Source organism: Lepisma saccharinum, chromosome 3 (assembly GCF_977018435.1).
Source record: "Lepisma saccharinum chromosome 3, izLepSacc3.1, whole genome shotgun sequence".
Classification (NCBI taxonomy): Eukaryota; Metazoa; Arthropoda; class Insecta; order Zygentoma; family Lepismatidae; genus Lepisma; species Lepisma saccharinum.
Window position 1 is genome coordinate 25,576,732 of NC_139231.1, and position 19,881 is coordinate 25,596,612.

General features: G+C 39.0%; 1 protein-coding gene across 2 annotated transcripts in view; it reads left to right on the forward strand.

Moving 5' to 3' along the window:
• Ncc69 (sodium chloride cotransporter 69) overlaps positions 1-19,881 on the forward strand; it is a 196,174-nt gene that overhangs the window by 104,882 nt on the left and 71,411 nt on the right. For both annotated transcript variants that reach the window (XM_083118359.1, XM_083118358.1), the window contains exon 2: positions 5,049-5,205. In XM_083118359.1, the coding sequence (XP_082974485.1) occupies positions 5,049-5,205 (157 nt within the window). The remainder of the gene's footprint in view (positions 1-5,048; positions 5,206-19,881) is intronic.

Consider the following 19,881-nt stretch of genomic DNA (forward strand, 5'->3'; position numbering starts at 1 on the left):
TTGATGAAGAGACTCTCACAAGGAACAGCCATGCCTAGGGTGGGATTCGAACCCGCGCTCTTCGGTGACGAGATCCAAAGTGTACCATTTAACGCGGTCTGTTATCGAGTGAGCGAAATACATAGGTACTCTATTTTGTTATTAACTTTTAGGCACCTCGTTCAAGAAAGAGGTTTAATACTTACGGGAAATTTGGGTCATAAACCTTACATTGATTTTTTTATTATTTTTTTGAAAACTGTAGAACCATTTAACCTTTTAGATGGCAGAATACGAGAACATAACATGATTTCTTAATTTTACACGTATTTGTTTTTCAATATAACGCCTTTCAACTATTGTGTTCGAATATTAACTAACTGAAATTTATTTCTGTTAATAACCATAAAAATAACAAGCTTTCTGGAAATTCAAATGAACCATTCCAATTTCCAGGCGGCTGTTCGACCCATCCTTTCCAATGCCCATGATTGCAGATCTAACTGCAATGACAACTTCAGAACGGGACAGAGACCAATTAACTAGTTCCCCTTCACCCCCAGTAAACAGAACCTATTATATATCTGTCCAGAGCAAAAACGAAGCCGGTATAAACAAAAGCACATGATTGTGAGCTTGCTCATTACTTAATTCTCCACTAGGTTCGTCCCTAGATTTACCGAATAGAGCTGCCTTCAATTAGACAATAGGATCTCTCCCAGGTCGCGTGACTTTGTTTACATCAACTTTATGCTTCTTTGAATAGGTACGATAATGTTCCTTGGTCCTGTATGTGTATCTTTCCAAGGGAATTTTTCCACCTTCGCACTATATTTTCTGCTATCGTCACTGCGTGCTGAAGCAGCAATAATTTTAATGTTAATCTGCCTTTTTGTATTGTTTTTGTACTTCATTAGTTTCATTGCTTTCCTCCTACTTTTGGTTAACCGCGAGGATGGATGACGATTAGTAGGTAGATATAATTACAGTGGTAAGGAAACACTCATACCCAAGCCAGGACTTGAGCCCGGGATCTTAGATACCGAGAGCGCCACAAAGGCGGCTAATTTAATCTAATCGATCAATCATCACCTTCATTTACCTAGAGATGCAGAAAAACGACGTAAAAATAACCAGATTCCAAATAGACCCCCGGATGTCAACCCACTCCGTTGCTATGGTAGCTACTTTTATCTTTATTTCCTGTAATTATTATTCATTCTGTGAGCGCATACCTTTGTAATCAAGATGGCAAAAACCATGAGGTTTCAAGGTAACCATCATTCCTAATGTCTGTGCCTATGGACCAGAACTTTTACCCGGAATTCTGCATTACTAATCTTGCTAGAGCGTGAGCGGTTTGTTTTTTACCCATCAACTTCTGCATAGCACCACGCAGACGTAGGATGTATGCAAAATGGTTGTAATATGAAGTCAGTGGGATTATCTGCCTTTCTTACGAATTGTCATTGAAGTTGAACCGTGTCTAACCTATCCACACGATCGGCTATGGACAGCCTTAGCAACTAGGAAATACATGTTAACAGCACCGAACCTGACTTGTCTAAACTATCAACGTATGCATATAATAGTTTAAATAAACCAAATTTAGCGTACCTAACCTATTTACATGCTTATTTATGCTATTATATCCATACGTGGATAGGTTAGGTCCGTTAGCATCTCCCAAGCCACTGCGGCGCCTCGAAACGCTGTGTTTCTATCCATGTGTCTTCCGTAATGGGTCCTCTCTCCGAACCGTCGTGTCATCTTAATTTACAAACATCTTGGGAGTAAACAACAAAGTAAGAATGAAGTTAATTTAAATAAAACCACGCGACTTAGTATGTGTTAATTCTGGTGTTGTTTTGCCCATAAAACATATTGGTCATAGCTATAGATCTCATAATATACGGTTCCATAACTTCATTGTAGCGTCTACGTTGAATGGTTTGGCTTTAACAAATGCACTATATTCCTACGCGCAACATACCTGCACAGCTGCCACTGTAATAGCCAATATGACTTCTCATAAGCCACGTGTGTCTGTTTATATTCACTTCGTTCTTACAGCGGATAAAGTATAGATGAACAGATTTTCCTGAACGATTGAATGCCTCAAGGATCAGGATAAAGGACAAACTTTAAAGGTATTGGAAGGATATTGGAAAATTCGAACAATGGCACGTGCTTTAGTAACTAAGAATAGCCACTCAGTAGTTACGGAACATCGTCGTATTTTATTGAATGTGTGTAAAATATAATGCAAATGACCAAAAAAATTTTATAATCAGCGTACATTCTTGTTTGTAGTAGTAAAAATTTAAGAACTGCCGAAACAACGTTGCTGGAGAATAATAGAATAATCTCTATACTATTTTTTTTTAATTGCCGGGGTGGATGGGGCTCCCCGAAGTAAGCCCGCCTCCAACCGCATATATTTATTTATTTATTTATTTATTGAGAAAATTTCAGATACAGCACGTAGCCATTTTACACTGAAATCAGTAACAATGAAAATAACAAAAAAGAACAAAAATAAAAATAGCAAAATAAGACAAAATATTAATATAAATAAGTCAAGATAGCACAATTAAATATTATTTAGCAACATATCTTCTGATGGTTGACCGAAAGGCATATTCTGTGGAAAATACATCAGCACTTGATGGGAGGTCGTTATATTGAGTGGGAAGTCTGTGGAAGAGCGATCTTTTTTGAATTTCCAGTCTTGGCTTTTTTGTGTAAAATAGATTTGTGTTGCGTGTTGAGCGCATAGGCACTCGAAAGTGGAATTCCTGGAGGAGTGTGTTGCAACGGATTTTGCCATTGACAATTTTGTGAAGATACCTAAAATCGTTCAGTAAACGGCGCTGATAGGGAGTCTGTAGGTTTAGAAAGGCCAGGAGATGTGGTGTTGGAAAGTTGCGTAATGAGGGAACCCTGTAACGAACTATAGCCAGGAAAAAGTTAAGAACAGAATCAATTCTGGAGAGCTGAGTGGGACATGCCATGGACCAGACGGGAGAGCAGTATTCTATTATTGGGGAGATGAATGATTTATAGTACAAGGTGAGGGCTGAGATGTCACTAATTTCGGTGAAACGGTAGAGTAAACCTAAGAGACGCATAGCCTTTTTTGTCGTGCCTGTAATATGTTCTTCAAATGTGAGCTTTTGGTCGAAAACAATGCCTAGGTCTTTATGAGAGGATACTGCTTTGATGTTATTGCCAAAGATGGAGTAAGATGACTTTAACAGGTCGAGGGTTTGCGCTTACTGTCCTGGTGCCTTTAAATAAAACAGGACGTCAGTTTCTTAAACGGTTCCCCCGCCTATTTGTTTTCTTTTCTGCGTATTAGTCAAAATATACAATACAATAATAATAATAGCTAATAATAATAAACATGATAGTACAATATTGTTTGTGACATTTAATACATTTGAATTTATGTCAACCCATTCTGGGACCCAGAACGATAATTAATTTTAATATAATAATATGATTAATTAGAAGTTGGTTAATAAAGTTTAATTGTAATTAGTATTATATAATTAATTAGATGTTAGTAATAATGAGTTACTTATATGTTTGTTTATATTATTTTATTTTTGATTCTTGAATGCACCCCTAAGGTTTCATAGAAAGTAGAGAATCCAAATTACTTTATTTTAGATAGCCTATAACCCGTAGAATGTGTTGCATTCATAAACCGCTAGAGGGTATTCTTTTACTTACTACTGATGATCATCTGAAATTACATCAATTCGCATTAAATTATAATAAACCCCATATTATTTTTAAATATCAAAATATAGAGGTAAGAAAATTAAAGTAAAAAATTTATACTTGAAAATTTGCATCACGCCAAGATTTACCCGTAAAAAATCTCTACATGCAAATTAACTTTTTTTTAGCAGATAATAGCTGGATTATTACACTTGAAACGTTCAGAGAAAATAATTGCCTAAAAAAAACTGTTTATTTCGTTACTTACGTGAAAAATGGGTTAGACTCATATCAAAAGTAACTAGTTGCAGTTACGGTATATTATAATAATCCGTGGCGTACCCGACCGTGAGATCCAGTGCGTACCTAATGACTGTCTCACTCTCACCAGAGGTGGGAGATCATCCAACCAGTTACGGTGTGACGTGTGGTCAGCACGACGAACCCCCAGTCGTTGTCGGTGTCCATGGCCGGGTTACGCCACTCATTCGTAGCTCCCGATGGTACAGGCCCCGTGGCGGAGTGGTTAGCACATCGTGCTACGACGCCAGGGGTCCCGGGTTCGAATCCTGGCCTGGGCATGGATATTTGTGAGTGTCCATTCATCATATCATTACTGATCCCCATCTTCGCAAATTAGCCAAAAGTGGCACAAAAAGCGAAGTAAAATAAAGCAAGTCAATCAATCCTCCCTATGGTGAGTGACCATCGGTTCCATTCACAGGCCGAAATCTCAAGAGAAAAGTACTTACGCTTCTCCAGGAGACTCGAACCTGCGAGCGTCTCGTATTCAGAGCCCATGACTTGCTCCTTACCGCACGGCCACTGTGCGGGACACTAGTTGTAGTTACCGCTACTTTAACTCTTAACTGCGTCACAATTCTTGTTCCCAATCACAGATTTTGATTGGTGCTAGAGTCATGCGTCATATCTGTCGCGGAGTAATACATCACGTCTATTCTCCACCCACTGCAAGAACGAAGTTAATGTAAACAAAAGCACGTGTGATCAGAGAAATAGTTCCTATTCCGTGGGCTTGTTTCAGTATTACTTTGATTGTAGCTGTTCCCACAACTTCAATATAGCAGCTGCGTTGAGTGTTAACTTTATCACGTGCACTATATTCTTATGCGCAAGATTTCTGCACAGGTGCCACTGGAATAATCAATAGGAATTTTCAGAAGTCACTTTCATTGGTTTACACTGGCTTTGTTGTTGCAGCGGACAGATAATAGGTAAGAGATGGTCTACAGAAAGTTAGTGACGGTTAGCGTAAGTTAATTTTAGCTCTCATTGAAAAGACATTGTGCTCACCTTTGTTTCCCTCTTTCTTCCCATAGCAACCAGTTCCTGGGGTAACAACGGAATCAGGGAAGGAGTCGGAGGGAACAATCAAGTTCGGATGGATCAAGGGCGTGCTGGTGAGATGCCTCCTCAACATCTGGGGCGTCATGCTCTTTCTGCGCCTTTCGTGGGTTGTGGGTCAAGCCGGAATAGGTGAGTAACTTCTTACACCTTTATCAAGAAAGCAGTTAATAATGTGAATTCTTTAAGCCTACAAAATAGAGATTGGTGGATGTGTGGTAGCTGTATTGTCTGAATATTTTCGGAACATCTCCAGCTGTGTGTGTCAGTCTAACTAGCGAGCCTAGAAGCAGTGTACGGCGTGAGCAAGATATTTAGCGATAGGCGCGGTGTTGAGATTGGTCGCTACGGGAGTTATGACTCGCTTCCAAGCTGCAAATGCAGAACAGACGGAGATGTTACGGAAATAATGTCACTCTACGCATTCTTCATCGTCGCCAAGCCATAATAGATTGTATCACCATAGCACTGAACTTGACGAATATAGAAACAGATTGCAATTGTAATTTGTTGCACTGGATAGCCACTATTACTAGCACATTGGTTTATACTAATAACTAGGGGAAGGATTTTAAGGTGTAAAATTATGTCGGCAAAGGGAAAATAAGATTCTGAAATTTTTTTTTTTAAAAAAGGTGCTGATAAAATACCTTTATTCAATTCTCTCTTTTTCTGCAACTTCTGTATATAATGCGCGCGGACCGCATAGAGAACTGTGGTTCTGCCGAATAGGTTTTGTTGAAGTTTGTTTTTTCTCTCGCGTGTTTTGCTACATTATCTTGGGAACTATTGGGGCTACAATGATTATATTATACCATTTTATAGCTCACGTTCTGCTCTACAAAATGAAACTATAGGATTTTATGTAGCTGCTCAAGAAGAGTGAAAATCATTTATTTTTCTGTAATATTTTAACAAAACATGAAAGAAAAGGAGCTGAAGCATCAAAGAGGGGGGGGGGGTAAAAAGGGGATAAATGTGGTAATCTCACAAAAATGTACAACAAAGTGTATTAATTTTACTTGATTTCATGTCCTGAAATACATATCTCAAACAATCGGTATGAAAACAGCTATATTTTTGGAAAGGTGCCGCACCTTAAAATCCGTTTCCTACTAACAACGCAATGTAGAATTGACCTTTGCTATGTGGAAAGGCCGATACTGTAAATAAAATGTTCTCTGCCATTTTGTTTTGCCTCGCTTTACTGCCACTTTGGTGAATCGCGACTATGAGGATGAGTGGTGATAGGGACAATGCAAATCTGACATGCACACAGCAAATACTTTGGCTGTGGTTCCAGACAGCAGAACCTCGTTAGCCTGCAAGAAGTTGACGCTTGAGTGTCTTACACCCCACTTGCAGTTCAAATCAAGTACAATGAATAGAATAAAATTAACAACTTAGTTAATCCCTGACAGTAGCCACAACGGAATATATTTGTTTTTCTGTCGCTCGACTAATCGTTGTGGTGTGAGGGGTGACTTTTCCCCTTCTTTTCCACGTATTACACCCTGGACTGCATTCTTACAGAGTAACAATACTTACATTCAGAGACTCACAGTCTGTGAGGACTCTTTTGTGTCCTGTCCATGTGTTTATGTGACTGTTCTTTCGTCAATTTCATCTGATCACTTTCCACCCCCATCTTCGCGATTAACTAAAAGAGGCAGAAGAGCGAAGTAAATTAAAACAAATCAATTCATGGTCATTGACATAAATAAATGTTGTAGCGTAGAAGAGTGCAAAGTTCACAACAATCTATAATCACTATAAACAGTAAGCACTGAAACTTGATTAATAAATGTTTAATAGGAGAGGGGGGGGAAATATCTCTCCCTCTAGATACTTCCACCCCCTTTCTAGTTGCAAATGGTTATCCTCAAGTGAGGGGAGGGGTGATATTAATAGTGAGGTACAAAAAACCTTTTGAAGTTCATATTGCCGATACATAAATATAAGCTAGATATGCAGTGATCAATATGATGAGTTATTACACAGATAACCGTATTATAATGCGTATATTTGTGATGATACCAATGGTCCTCGAAAGGGCAAAGGCGTGTCAGTTAACATTGCCAGTTAACTACATAACTGTGGTAGTTTTATCTAAAGTTGTAAAAATACATAGCTTATCTTTTCGTTTCATCTAAAGTTTTAAAAGTACATATCTTTTCGTTTCATCAAAGTTTTAAAAGTGCATATCTTTTCGTTTCATCTAAAGTTTTAAAAGTACATAGCCTATCTTTTCGTTTCATCTAAAGTATTAAAAGTACATATCTTTTCGTTTCATGTAAAGTTTTAAAAGTACATATCTTTTCGTTTCATCTAAAGTTTTAAAAGTACATAGCCTATCTTTTCGTTTCATCAAAGTTTTAAAAGTACATATCTTTTCGTTTCATCTAAAGTTTTAAAAGTACATAGCCTATCTTTTCGTTTCATCTAAAGTTTTAAAAGTACATAGCCTATCTTTTCGTTTCATGTAAAGTTTTAAAAGTACATATCTTTTCAATTCATCTAAATATTAAAAGTGCGCATCTTTTCGTTTCATCTAAAGTTTTAAAAGTAGCCTACATATATTTTCGTTTCATCTAAAGTTTTAAAATTACATAACTTTTCGTTTCATCTAAAGTTTTAAAAGTACATAACTTTTCGTTTCATCTAAAGTTTTAAAAGTACATATCCTTCCGTTTCATCTAAAGTTTTCAATCATTTTTCTCTATTCTCTTTTTTGTGTATTTCCAAATATGACAGATAATTCTCAAGATTTATAAGAATTTTTTCCCCACAACAACGTGGAAGGAAATCCAGTTTGAGAAGGTTAATTTTCCTTTTGTTACTTTTATATTTTTCCCTGTTATCATGCATCCAATCGTAACTCTGTTTTGAACAAGCGTATAGATACCGATGTGTAACTTTTGTGCAATTGAGTCTATTCTTATGGACAAGCGGGTTTATTTATTATTGTTTAAATTTACAAAGGAAACTACAATTAACCTTATAATAATGACTCGCGACTGAATATTTTAATGTGTAATTAAATGATACACCTTGCTTTACCGTTAATTAATCTTGCATGCTATATATTTGTGAGGACGAAAGAAATTCTTAAAACCTTCGTTGGAAGGAGGAAAGGTTTGTCTTACGCAGCCAGGAGTTCTAGGATTGTTTACTCATGCGTCTCATCAATTCATCATCATCGAGATTAGTCAGGAGAGGTAGTATTAAAGTGATGCAAAATACAAATAGAAGTAGCTTTTGTAACGATGCCTTATGTTCCCCCATCCTCCCATAGCTTTTTGCAGGTTTCGCTGTTTGTGAAACTTCCAATATTTTATTTTTAATATTTTTTTCCCCGGAATTTCATATTGCACTGATCACATATAGGATGTAGGATGTTCTCGTTGGATTCATATTTTGCGTGCAGACGGAATGTTTTTTGTACTTAAATCATTATATTTCAGGAAAGAGTTATTGCTATGTAATTTCCGCGAACCACACCTGCCAAGGAGCAAAAAAATGGTTGTAACTGTAAAAAACCGTAGCGTCTGTAATAAAGAGAAGTATTGTAGGTGTAGGGTTTCCGGCGGTGCACAAAGACAGGAATGTCTGTATTCTGAGCAGTGTTGCCATATTTGAATGTAAAATTTCCCTTTTCATGTGATATTTAGTTTTTTATGAAGCTCGCATCCCATAAAGCTAGATTTCCTACCAGATCACCTATCAGACTACTAGACTAGGTAGCTGGCTAGAAATTCTTGCCTTCCAACTCCGATTGTGATAAATCGGAAATACCGTATTGGCCCGAAAATAAGACGCATCCTAAAAAAAATCGAGGGGGTGGGGGAGGAAAATTGCCGGGTAGCAATTTTGTATTGATTGATTGAGTTGGTGTTTTATTTTAAGTCCACTTTATTCACGGTAGGTCTAATTGGGACTAGACCTACAGTTTAAAGTGGGATCCGAACCACTCTGTGCCTCCACCGGGTATCGAACCCGGGACCCCTTGATTACAAGGCGACGACGCTACCACTGCGCCATCGGGGAGGCCCTGGTAGCAATTTTGGAAAACAATATGTACCTATAGAATTTCCCTTCGACACATTTCTTTTTCTTGTTAGGCCGGTATCAATCATTATTAATTTCAGTAATAAACACAATCTTAGCACCAAAATCGTTGCGTCATTAGAATTTCGGCAGTTTTGTTTACAGACGCTAGCTGTATTGTTGCATTATTAAAAATGAGAAATGGACACCATTTTAGAACAGCATACGATATGGTGAAATATAAAAGCTAAGGTCGTGAATATAAGCCACATCTAACTTTTCACAGTTGAAAATTGGTAAAAACTGCGGCTTATTTTCGGGCCAATGCCGTAATGTGTTTTCCAGGGGTGTTAGAATTAAGAGCACATATTCTCATTTTATATACATAAATATCAACAATTCAAAGTTTATTCGGCCGCATTGAAACGTGTCATGGTCAGGTGAAGATAACTATGGTTCCATATTTATATATTTCTTTTACCGGCGGAATTTCCCTGCACCTAGTGATATTTTTGTACCATTGGCAACACTGTCTCGTAGCAGGAAGAACAGTGCAAGGGGGAGGGAGTTGGCTTCAAGGTTGGCCAATGCTCCGACGATGGCAAATATTCTCTTTCATTGCCAGCCGCCTTGTTCTTGGAATCGCAACCGCTTTTGCAGGCAGTCGCCCATTCTGTCATCGTCTGGATTGACTTGCTCCTTGCGGAAAATTTCGCGTACTGTTACGAGATCGCACGTGGATTCGTTTCGTTATCGCGACGTACTCCGTGGGCAGCTGCAAGTGAGACATTGGGAGGGCACGTGGTATTTTTATAGACCAGTGGTTCTCAACTTGCATGACACCGCGTTCCGGTACACTATTTTTTTTATAGTCAACGCTCCGCCGATCCCAACAATTTTACTCTTTTATAGTTACAGTAAAACCTCGTTAATCCGGACCCCGATAAACCGGACTTCGCTTAATCCGGACAGGCAAAAGGAAAAAAAAGCAGAATGCAAGGTTTGAAATGTGGCTAGAAGTCAACAAGAGAACTTACCAAAGAAGAGGCAGTCAACCACTGATGAAATTCTGTTTCCCGCAGACTTTGTACTGTACTGTAGGCCTATGCCCTTTAAATGCAGCATAATAAACGTGTATTGTTGCTATAAACGGGAGTTTTAATGCACTTTCTACTGTTCTTTTAGGTTATTTCAGTTAATCCGGACTTTCGTTAAACCGGTCAACTTATCCCCCCCCATTAGTCCGGATTAACGAGGTTTTACTGTACTTTATTTTAGATAACCAATAACTGGTATTCTGCAAGCGGGCTGTTCTTCTCTTTACTACCGATAATCATTTAAAATTAACAAATTTGCATTAAATTTATAATGAACCCCATATTTTTAAAATATGAAAATACATGCTATGTATGTGTATATGTATGCAAGAATATTAAAGTTAAAACTTTATTTATCTAGTCTGGCCATAAATACTGTTGCAAACTTTCTGCTTGGACTGTACATCTAGTAGTCAGGTTCATGAACCATGCTTGTGCTGAAGTTCACTCCTGACAATTGTGTGTTCAGCTATGAAAGAGCAAGCGTGTATCTTCTTGTGCTTAGCATAGAGTGGGGCGAATATGAAAATAGAGTAGCCGTAATTGCTCTGCATATGGTTGGGAAGTCACTCGCTGAGATTTTCCAACCCCTAAAAATCCCGAAGATCAGAAAAAGGTTTGTCTATCGGACAATCCAGAGATTCACTGATACTGGTAGCATGAAAGATCGTCCAAGAGTTGGGCGACTTCACACCGTATGAACAGCTGCGGCTGTTAAAGCAGTGATGACTCGCATCCGCCGAAATCCTATCCGGAAGCAAGTGATAATGGCATAGGAGCTGAACATTTCACAACAATCAATGTTCAGGGTACTTAATGAAGACCTTGGAATTGGAGCTTACCGGTGGAGTACTGAAATTTCCTGACGACACAAGTAAAGAAGCAGAGGGAACTGAAATCGAGGCGGCTCCTGCAGCGGTACGTTGCCAACCAATTGTTCACCACTGAATAAAGTTTTAACCGCCAAAATGAAAGGGTGTATGCTTCAAACTCTAGGGGAGTTTGTGAGAGAGTTCCCCAAAATCAGAGATCCCACCAGCCCTCCTCAGTCATCGTTTGGTGGGGGGTGAGCTATTAGAGTTCCACCCCTCTCGTGACACTGTTGAGTGTTGAACCAAGCAATGTTTCACAATGAATCCTGGATGTTTAAGAAATATTCTGCCCCAGCTCATAAGGCAAGGATGACGCGACGGGACGGTGAATGGAGACCAGTGTACTCGATTTCATCTCCACTTTTGATTGGTCATCTGATAGCCATGATCTCAGTACCTTGGACTACAAACTGTGCCCAGAGCTAGAGGGGACTGTCTGCAAGAAGAGGCACCCTATAATTGAAAGTTAAAAGTTCTCCTTGATAGCAGCAGGGGCGGACTTTCCTATCAAGACCATCCGTGCTGTAATATATGCCCTGGCCAGGAAGACTTAGCCTGTGTGAGGGCGAAAAGTGTACATTTTGAAAACTGATTGGTGCTATTTGTGTGTAATATATGTAAGTGTAACATACTAAAAGAACATTTAAAAATCTGAAACCATATTCAATTAATTCACAAAATAGTGTGTAACAGTATTTATGACCAGACTAGGTATACTTGCTAATTTTTAAACTGTACTAAACAACAAATTAAATAATATGTATCTTTAAATTTAAATATTAATAATGAATTTCGGCATAATCATGAAGTGTAATAGTACCATTATGTCTAGGCTTGTTGACGAATAAAAATTAAGTTTAAATTGGTTGTCGTCCACTAAATCCAATGAAATCTTGTAGTTTCCTCACTTCAGGCCAAAAGTTTAAAGGTTATTTATTCCAATAAGTTTTTCTTTTAAAATAATGAAATTGTAATTGTTCAAAAACATTGAAAATTTATAATCGTGATAAATTGATTACGTGTTTTTGGACACAGTTCACCAACTTGCGAGAGATACATTCAAATTTCCACAATATGCAAAAATATTCTTATTGAACGACAAAAATAGCCTCTTACGATCACATAAAAGTTTTAGATTTTTTTTTTTTTTTTGGAAAAATCATAATTTGAATATTTGTCACCATTATATTTGCACCACTCAAAATTAAAATTAGAAAAACCGTGATGCAAATAGCACATTTTATGCAACTGTGAGTATAAAATATTTAAGATGACTCAAAAATCGTAAAAAAATGTAACATGAAATTCATGCACATGGTTTCAAACACTGAAATTCACTGACATTGTCGCTTCAATTTGACTACATACAAGAAAAAAAAGTGTATTTACATGACATTCTTCTTGAATGTACTGGGTCTTTCTCACGTAATTGGCGTCATCCACCTCCCCCCCTCCCTTTTGCTGGAAATTGTCCTGGTTGATTTCAAACCAGAAAAGAACATAATTATTTTGATAACAAAAAAAAACATTTACTTCATTTACATATTATTCAAGAAGAATAATCAAACGGGGAAAAAATGAGTTAGCTCGAAAAATCGAGTGAGTGTATACTGCAGAAGCCAAGGCAGAAGTTCAAAAACTTTCGGTTTCATATTCTATCACAAATGATTCCACGAGTTTTCAAAATTACCACAATGAGACTTGTGAATGCCATAGACTATACTTTTCCCCTAAAATATTATTGAACGAGATTTATACAAGTTATCAGAATGGAATAACTTCATTTTAGTATACTAACGGTATGAAATGTGAAAAATAAAGCGACAGAGCTGTAGTGGATATTCTCATGCGATGTATCGAGTTGAAGTCTATCCGCAAAGATATAATAATAATAATAATAATAAATAAATTGACAATAAAATGGTTTATTATGAGTTTACAAAATTACTACTATTATTTCTTGTTGCCATGTGCCAGGTTGCAAACACGTAAGAAATCAGTTTGCCAACTCATGGGAAATCAGGTTGCTAGCTCCACAATCATCACCATCATCTTATTGAAATGAATAATTTTTTCACAATTTCTCATCGATTTTGCTTGTGTGTTTTAGTCTCTAGGCTTCAGGCTTCACAGATAGCTTAGCTCCTGGTGCACTAGCACGTGTAGGTGGTTCGAGACGAACGCCCAGGACTGGTTTTAATTCTCGGGGAGGCATTATGGCTGTTTCGCTCATGTGTCGAGGTGAACAGATCTGAACCGTGCGTTTGTGTGTTACCTCCTCTTTGGTTTCCTTCACATCAATTCACCAACTTTCAACTCTGTTGTGCCAAACCGTGAACCCCCCCCCCCCTCCAACTTTGGATTTTCACTTTGACAGATGCACATAAATAGAAAACCACAATGGAATAGGCATATCTATTGTGAAAACACGGAAGACATTTCTACGCATCAACATTGATTTAAGTGAAAGAACGGGCAAGAAAGTGGAAATCGTCTTCCTTGGACTCCAGAAATAGCCCCACGTGAATATTTCAGCTGGCGTCCTGGGAGGAGGCGGGGGAAGTGCAATAAAGCTGAATGAGAGAGAGAGAGAGAGAGAGAGAGAGAGGGGGGGGAGGGGGCAGGGAAGACCTGCTTCATTTCTGTTGATTTGCAATTGCCAGTCCTCTTCTGTCGCTGTGAGCCGATCCGAGTTCGAAATTGTACCGCGACACTAGCTGACATTTGAATTCTGATGAATTAAACTTAGTCCTCAACGTATACCTCGCTTTAAAAAAACACAAATAGCAGTATATGGAGAACACACATAATTTTTCACTTAAGTAGTGACTAAATTATTCAAAAATGTATAAGTAATAGTATTTGCAGTTTTTTACAAATTAGTCAACCACATTGCAACAAAACCTGTCTCCAATTTCTCTCATTTCATGTTCATAGAAATTATAACATAATGTCTGGAGTGGTTGTTGTTGAATATGCACATACGTATAGGCTAAACGAGACTGAACCTACAGTTTAAAGTGGGATCCGAACCACTATGTGCCTCCAACTGGTATCGAATCCGGAACTCCTTGATAACAAGGCGATGACGCAACCACTGCGTCATCGGGGAGGTTCGAGGGAGTGTTTAGCACAGCACGCTAAGACGCCGGAGGTCCAGGTTTCGAATCACAGCCTGCGAATGGGTGTTTTTTGTGAGTTTAATCAGTTTCATCATATCACTCATCTTTATGGCCGCAATTAGCCAAAAGTGGCAGAAAAGCGACGCTTAATGAGAATACGAATACGAAAATACAATGTAATGTCGATGCCAAAAAAAATGTGGACATTTGTTAAATGTAAGACATTTCAATCACTACTTAATCGTATTCATTCAGTGTTTGGAATGTGTAATTTGTTGTACGAAAATAAATATAATGTGGGCGGGAATTTTCAACAATTCACCTCTGTCAACATACGTATCTATGAACGAATTAAGAACTAACCAATAGATTAACACGCACCATCTGGCTTTGGGAGTTTAGGTTAGTCCGTATACCTCTTATCCGACTTCTCAAATAGCACAAATGGGTTTTGTAGGACCAACAACCTGCGTGGTTTGTGGTGTAGGGTGTTTTTTTCCTAGAATTACTTGGGATAAAAAGCTTATTATTTTTTTTGCTGTTACAGCTTTATTCAAGTTTCAGACGGTATACATAATCTTTAAACAGACTTTTCACCCGATATAGCTTGCTTGTAGGTCGAAACATTCGCGATTTAGTTTTCTTCTGGTGATGCAGAGAACCACACCTTCGGGCTTCTGGTTTTTGAAGTACCCGCCTTGGTTCACACCAATTCCGCCCGAGTAACTGCTCCCCTGAATCACCAGTCTTACGGCAAGCAGGAGAGTGTCCCCTGAGTTGACAGATTTACCCCCTTTATACAGTAAATTTGTTTACATTTATTCAAGACGACGTCATAGTTGTTTGTACATTTACATAGTTACCGGACTTTTACAGTATTATACAATTTTCTTGTATTGAGGAATATACGGTAGGCACTATGATTGAATATTGTGCAATTTTTCTTCTATGATATAAGGGCCTCCCCGATGGTGTAGTGGTAACGTCGTCACCTTGTGATCAAGGGGTCCCGGGTTCGATACCCGGTGGAGGTACATGGCACAGTGGTTCGGATCCCACTTTAAACTGTAGGTCCAGTCCCGATTAGCCTTTCTGTGCATAAAGTGGACTTAAAACCATAATTCAATCAATCAATCTTCTATGATATAAATATCCGTAACATCAAAAGTATTATGGAGTAAGTAGTATGGTATGATATCAGTAGTAGCCAATTAACACTTCAAGAGATGTTTTAGAACATATAAAAAAATGTATTTGTATGATATTTCTATATTTTATATTAACTTAATGACTCCCCCCTTTCACGCTCACATAATTTACCTTCATTTAATATAAAACTTTTGAAAAATGGACTCTGTTTACAGAGCTCCCCATGGAGATCACTCTTCCTTTCCGCCCCTCTTACAGCGCCACAGTACCGCTTCTCGCTCTGCCGTATACGCTCTTTCACAAATACGGCGGGTTGAACAACTCTGGTCGACAATTTGGACGCTGTTCCAGGAAGCACTTAAGCCAAAATAATATGGGGTTTATCGAGAGCGCAGCAAAAAATGAATGATTCACCACTGCAGTGAGAACTTGCTTCTGAATGGAATGCAGGAAGCATGTAGCCCCTAGCTGCTACCTCGGTGTGCCTATGCCAGGCTTTAGACGCCTAAAACCGGCGACAAGGTCTGTTGCCTCTTTGATTGGAAAAGAAGCGGGTAAACACAGTCTTTCTCAAGTTAATGTCTCGAGACACACAATAGCTGGAATCTTGAAGGCTTTACCAGTACAACAAGAACCCTGGGGAAAATGTCAACATTGGAATGTGGAGTGTGCTTTTTCTCACCATTGTTGTCACTGCAACAACGCCCAGGCGTACCAGCAGTGAACAGGCCACAGACGTCATTTCCGTTCCTCCAAATTAGAGGACGGTTTTGCATTTTTTCAGGGAAATGCATGTGCCGTTGCATTCCTGGGAGATGGTTTGTAACGCAGAAGAAAATATATTTCTGATGTATAAATGTATTAACTGTAATCCCAATATTAAATTTTTTAAGACTACTTTGGTAGGGATGGTACCGAGTGAGACGAGACAGAGACTTGTGTTCGACACTCTCGCTCTCGTAAGACTTTAATATGAAAAAAAAAAAAAAAAAAAAGAACCAAATTGGGTGTAAGTAGTGATCCTTCCAAGTGGAAATATATGTAAGTGTACACTTTCACGTAGTACACCCTGAACTGCATTTTAAGACTAGCGAGGCTTTGGCGTCTGGACCTACGATCAGTATAATCCTCTGTAGGGCTGTGTGTGTGTGTTGTCCTTATTTGTGCCGAGTGCCCCTTTACAGCCTCAGCTTTTAACCAAGGTAAGGATATTTTACTCCTCCCGACATTATAGCCTAGTAATGTTAGCTATATTTTAATTCTGGTAAGGGGCAGGACCCCGTATAATGTGACAGGTGCAAAATAGCCTAAGTGCTGACGCACCACAAATTCATTCAATCCATCAAACCTAAACCAAATTTACTTTAATATGTGAGTTATTCAGACTTGCCGATCGAATATCAACCCGATTACTTGGAGTTAAATCATACATTTTATTTATCGTCATTGCAAAGTTAATCCATTACTGGCAATTCGATACTTGTGCCACGTTGTTGCATACATTCTGACGATCCTCCACGCTATGACATTTTGTCCGCTCACACGGTTGCTTAGATACCATAGCTCTATATTTGGAAAGAAGACCGATAACGAGGCAAATGTTTTCAACTCGAGACGAGACTATACCGAATATCGTCTCGTTTTGTCTTCGTTGGTCACCTCGTTGGCCGAACGACTCGCGTTCTTACCACCGAAGTCCTTGGGTTCGAGTTCTGGCATTTCTTTGCGAGTGTCACTTCATCCTTCACCATCATCGTCGCGTTTAGTCTAAAGCGTCGTAAGAGACGCGGATGTGAGGGCCGTCATCCTCACGGTAATTCCAGAACAGAATCTCTCCGAAGCTTGGAAACGTTTCCGGAAAAAAAATCTTCGGGAAAGCTTAAAGAGTTCCTTAAACGTGATTTTTTTAACCCCAATTTAGGAGTGATTTAGCTCTTTCCTACTAATCACGCGCTGGCTGTGAATTCGTCATGTTTGGCGAATTTTCACGGAGCGAACCTACTTTTCAAGTTCGTGCCTTTCGTGAGCCAACCAATGGAGTGCGACTTTTTGCGGCACCCGGCGAAATTCAAAGGCCTCGCGAGGAACATTTGGAGCGGTCAGTTAACATGGTTAAGTATTTCGAACGGTCAAATTGGTTTAGTTTCTTTGCCGTTTCTTGACAAGCGAAGGTGTGAGAGTTAAAACATTTGTGTCAGGTAGTATTCGTTCACCAGGAGCATTCTTTCGGGATATTGACCTACGATACACAAAAACAAGGAGTGGCTGTACGAGGAACCACGCGTTGCTTCATACTTGCTGCGGGGAAAAAAAATACCTTTCAGCCGCGAACCTCTCACAGCGAGTCAAACATTCCAGGAGTGAGAGACATGACGAAACCAATGAAGTAGAAGTTGTAGAGTGCTTCAAGTGGCTTCCCTCCTGAGGCAAATTGAATGCGAAGTGGTGACTTACTATTGTCCGTGAAGGAACTGCTATTGACGAGCTCTGCTTGCACAGTTGTACAGGCCCGTACACAGCATTTTTTAGAGGGAGGGGGCAGATTCCAAAACGTGAAAAAAAGGATCCGAAATGGTGTTGGCACCGATGCTATGGTAGTATTGGAGCTAGAACTTTTTTGCAATATTATGGTCCAAAGTAACGGAAAAAAATCGACTCTCAGATAGACCCCCCCCCCCCCATCTCCCCTTCCCGACCTGACAATCAGGAACACAATCGCTTACAGACAAAGGCTGTCACACGGCACACAAGCTTGGTGCTTATTGTTTACATTCAATTCTTAGCACAGTAAAACCTCGTTAATACGGACTAATGAGGGGGATAAGTTGACCGGTTTAACGAAAGTCCGGATTAACTGAAATAATCTAAAAGAACAGTGCTTAAAAACTTCGTTTATAGCAACAAAACACGTTTATTATTGTGTATTTAAAGGGCATTGGCCTAAATTCACTATACAGTACAGTACCAAGTCTACGAGAAACAGAATTTCATCAGTGGTTGACTGCCTTTTCTTTGGGAAATTCTCTTGTTGACTTCTAGCCACATTTAAAACCTTGGATTCTGCTTTTCTTCTTCCTTTTGCCTGCCCGGATTAAGCGAAGTCCGGCTTATCAGGGTCCAGATTAACGAGGTTTTACTGTATTTGAATTGTGCTTCTCTCCGCAAGTTAACAATTTATACCAGTACCACTGAACAGTCATGAGAAGTATGTGTTCAGAATATAATACATTTATAAATTAAATGATACGTTATCAATAATTCTTATAATGAAGAACATGTGTGAATGTTAACAACAAAACAAACAAAAAAACTGACATTCTCTCATCATGACTGCAGTTCGAAAATGAATTTAATTGAATTGATTTGGTGTTTTAAGTCCGCTTTATGCACAGTAAGGCAAATTGGAACTGGACCTACAGTTTAAAGTGGGATCCGGACTACTATGTGCCTCCACCGGGTATCGAACCCGGGAGCCCTTGATTACAAGGCGGTGACGCTACCACTGCGCCATCAGGGAGGCCCTGCAGTTCGAAAAAGGTCAGGACAGGAATTAAGAAAGAATGGACTGTCCCACTAAATCTAGATGTCTAGTAGTCTTGCATCAATTGCTATAAAACTAAAATTACTAAATATTATGTACTGCAGACTTCAGGAACTTGCTTCTCTCTCCACAAACAACCAATTCATTCATGCAAGAACAAAATCGAAATTCTTCGAAACTTTGAATGATCGTCAATCGTCAATGGTAGGTCCAGTGTGATTAGCCTTTCCGTGCATAACGTGGACTTTGAAACAAACTCAACCCAAACCAAACCCTCGCTGGCTCTCAATTTAGAACATTCAAATGCAAGCTCACGAACCGAATGATTAATGTGCTCGACCCCCGAGGCTGCAAATGCTAAAATATTTATATATTTATCGATATTTCTAGCAGATCTAAAGCAAGACAGAACATGTGCTTTCTTAGAATACGAAATATCACGTTGCACCACACGTTTTCGCATTCTTAGAATGAGGTGAAGGAAGAAAATGTGAAATATGGGTAAAAGACGGAGAAAAATACAGCGAGATTATGGTGAGAACGTGTCTGGTCCAGTGTTGCCGACAGGTGAAATGCGGAACTCGCTAAAAATCCACATACACCCCGCTAAATCTCACGTGAGCATGCAGAAACACATTTGCTTATTATTTCCTTCTTCCTTGAATTACAATTTATCCTGGATGATGAAAAGGGCAGTGGCGTGCCCAGGATTTTTCGAAAATGGGGTGGGTTACGTATACATTTTTAGTAGTCAGCCCTCATTTTGCCATTTTTCCTGCCTTTGACATTTTTTTTTTTTTTTGGAAATGCTGTGCCAAAAAGAGGGGTAATGACCCCCGACCACCCCACTTGGGCACACCACTGAAAAGGGGTAACGAGAGGTTAATAAATGATCGGCTTAGACAAACTACCACAGAGATACACCTCATTCCTGCTTTCTTTACTGTAGACCAAACAATGAGAATATCTTACATTCCTAA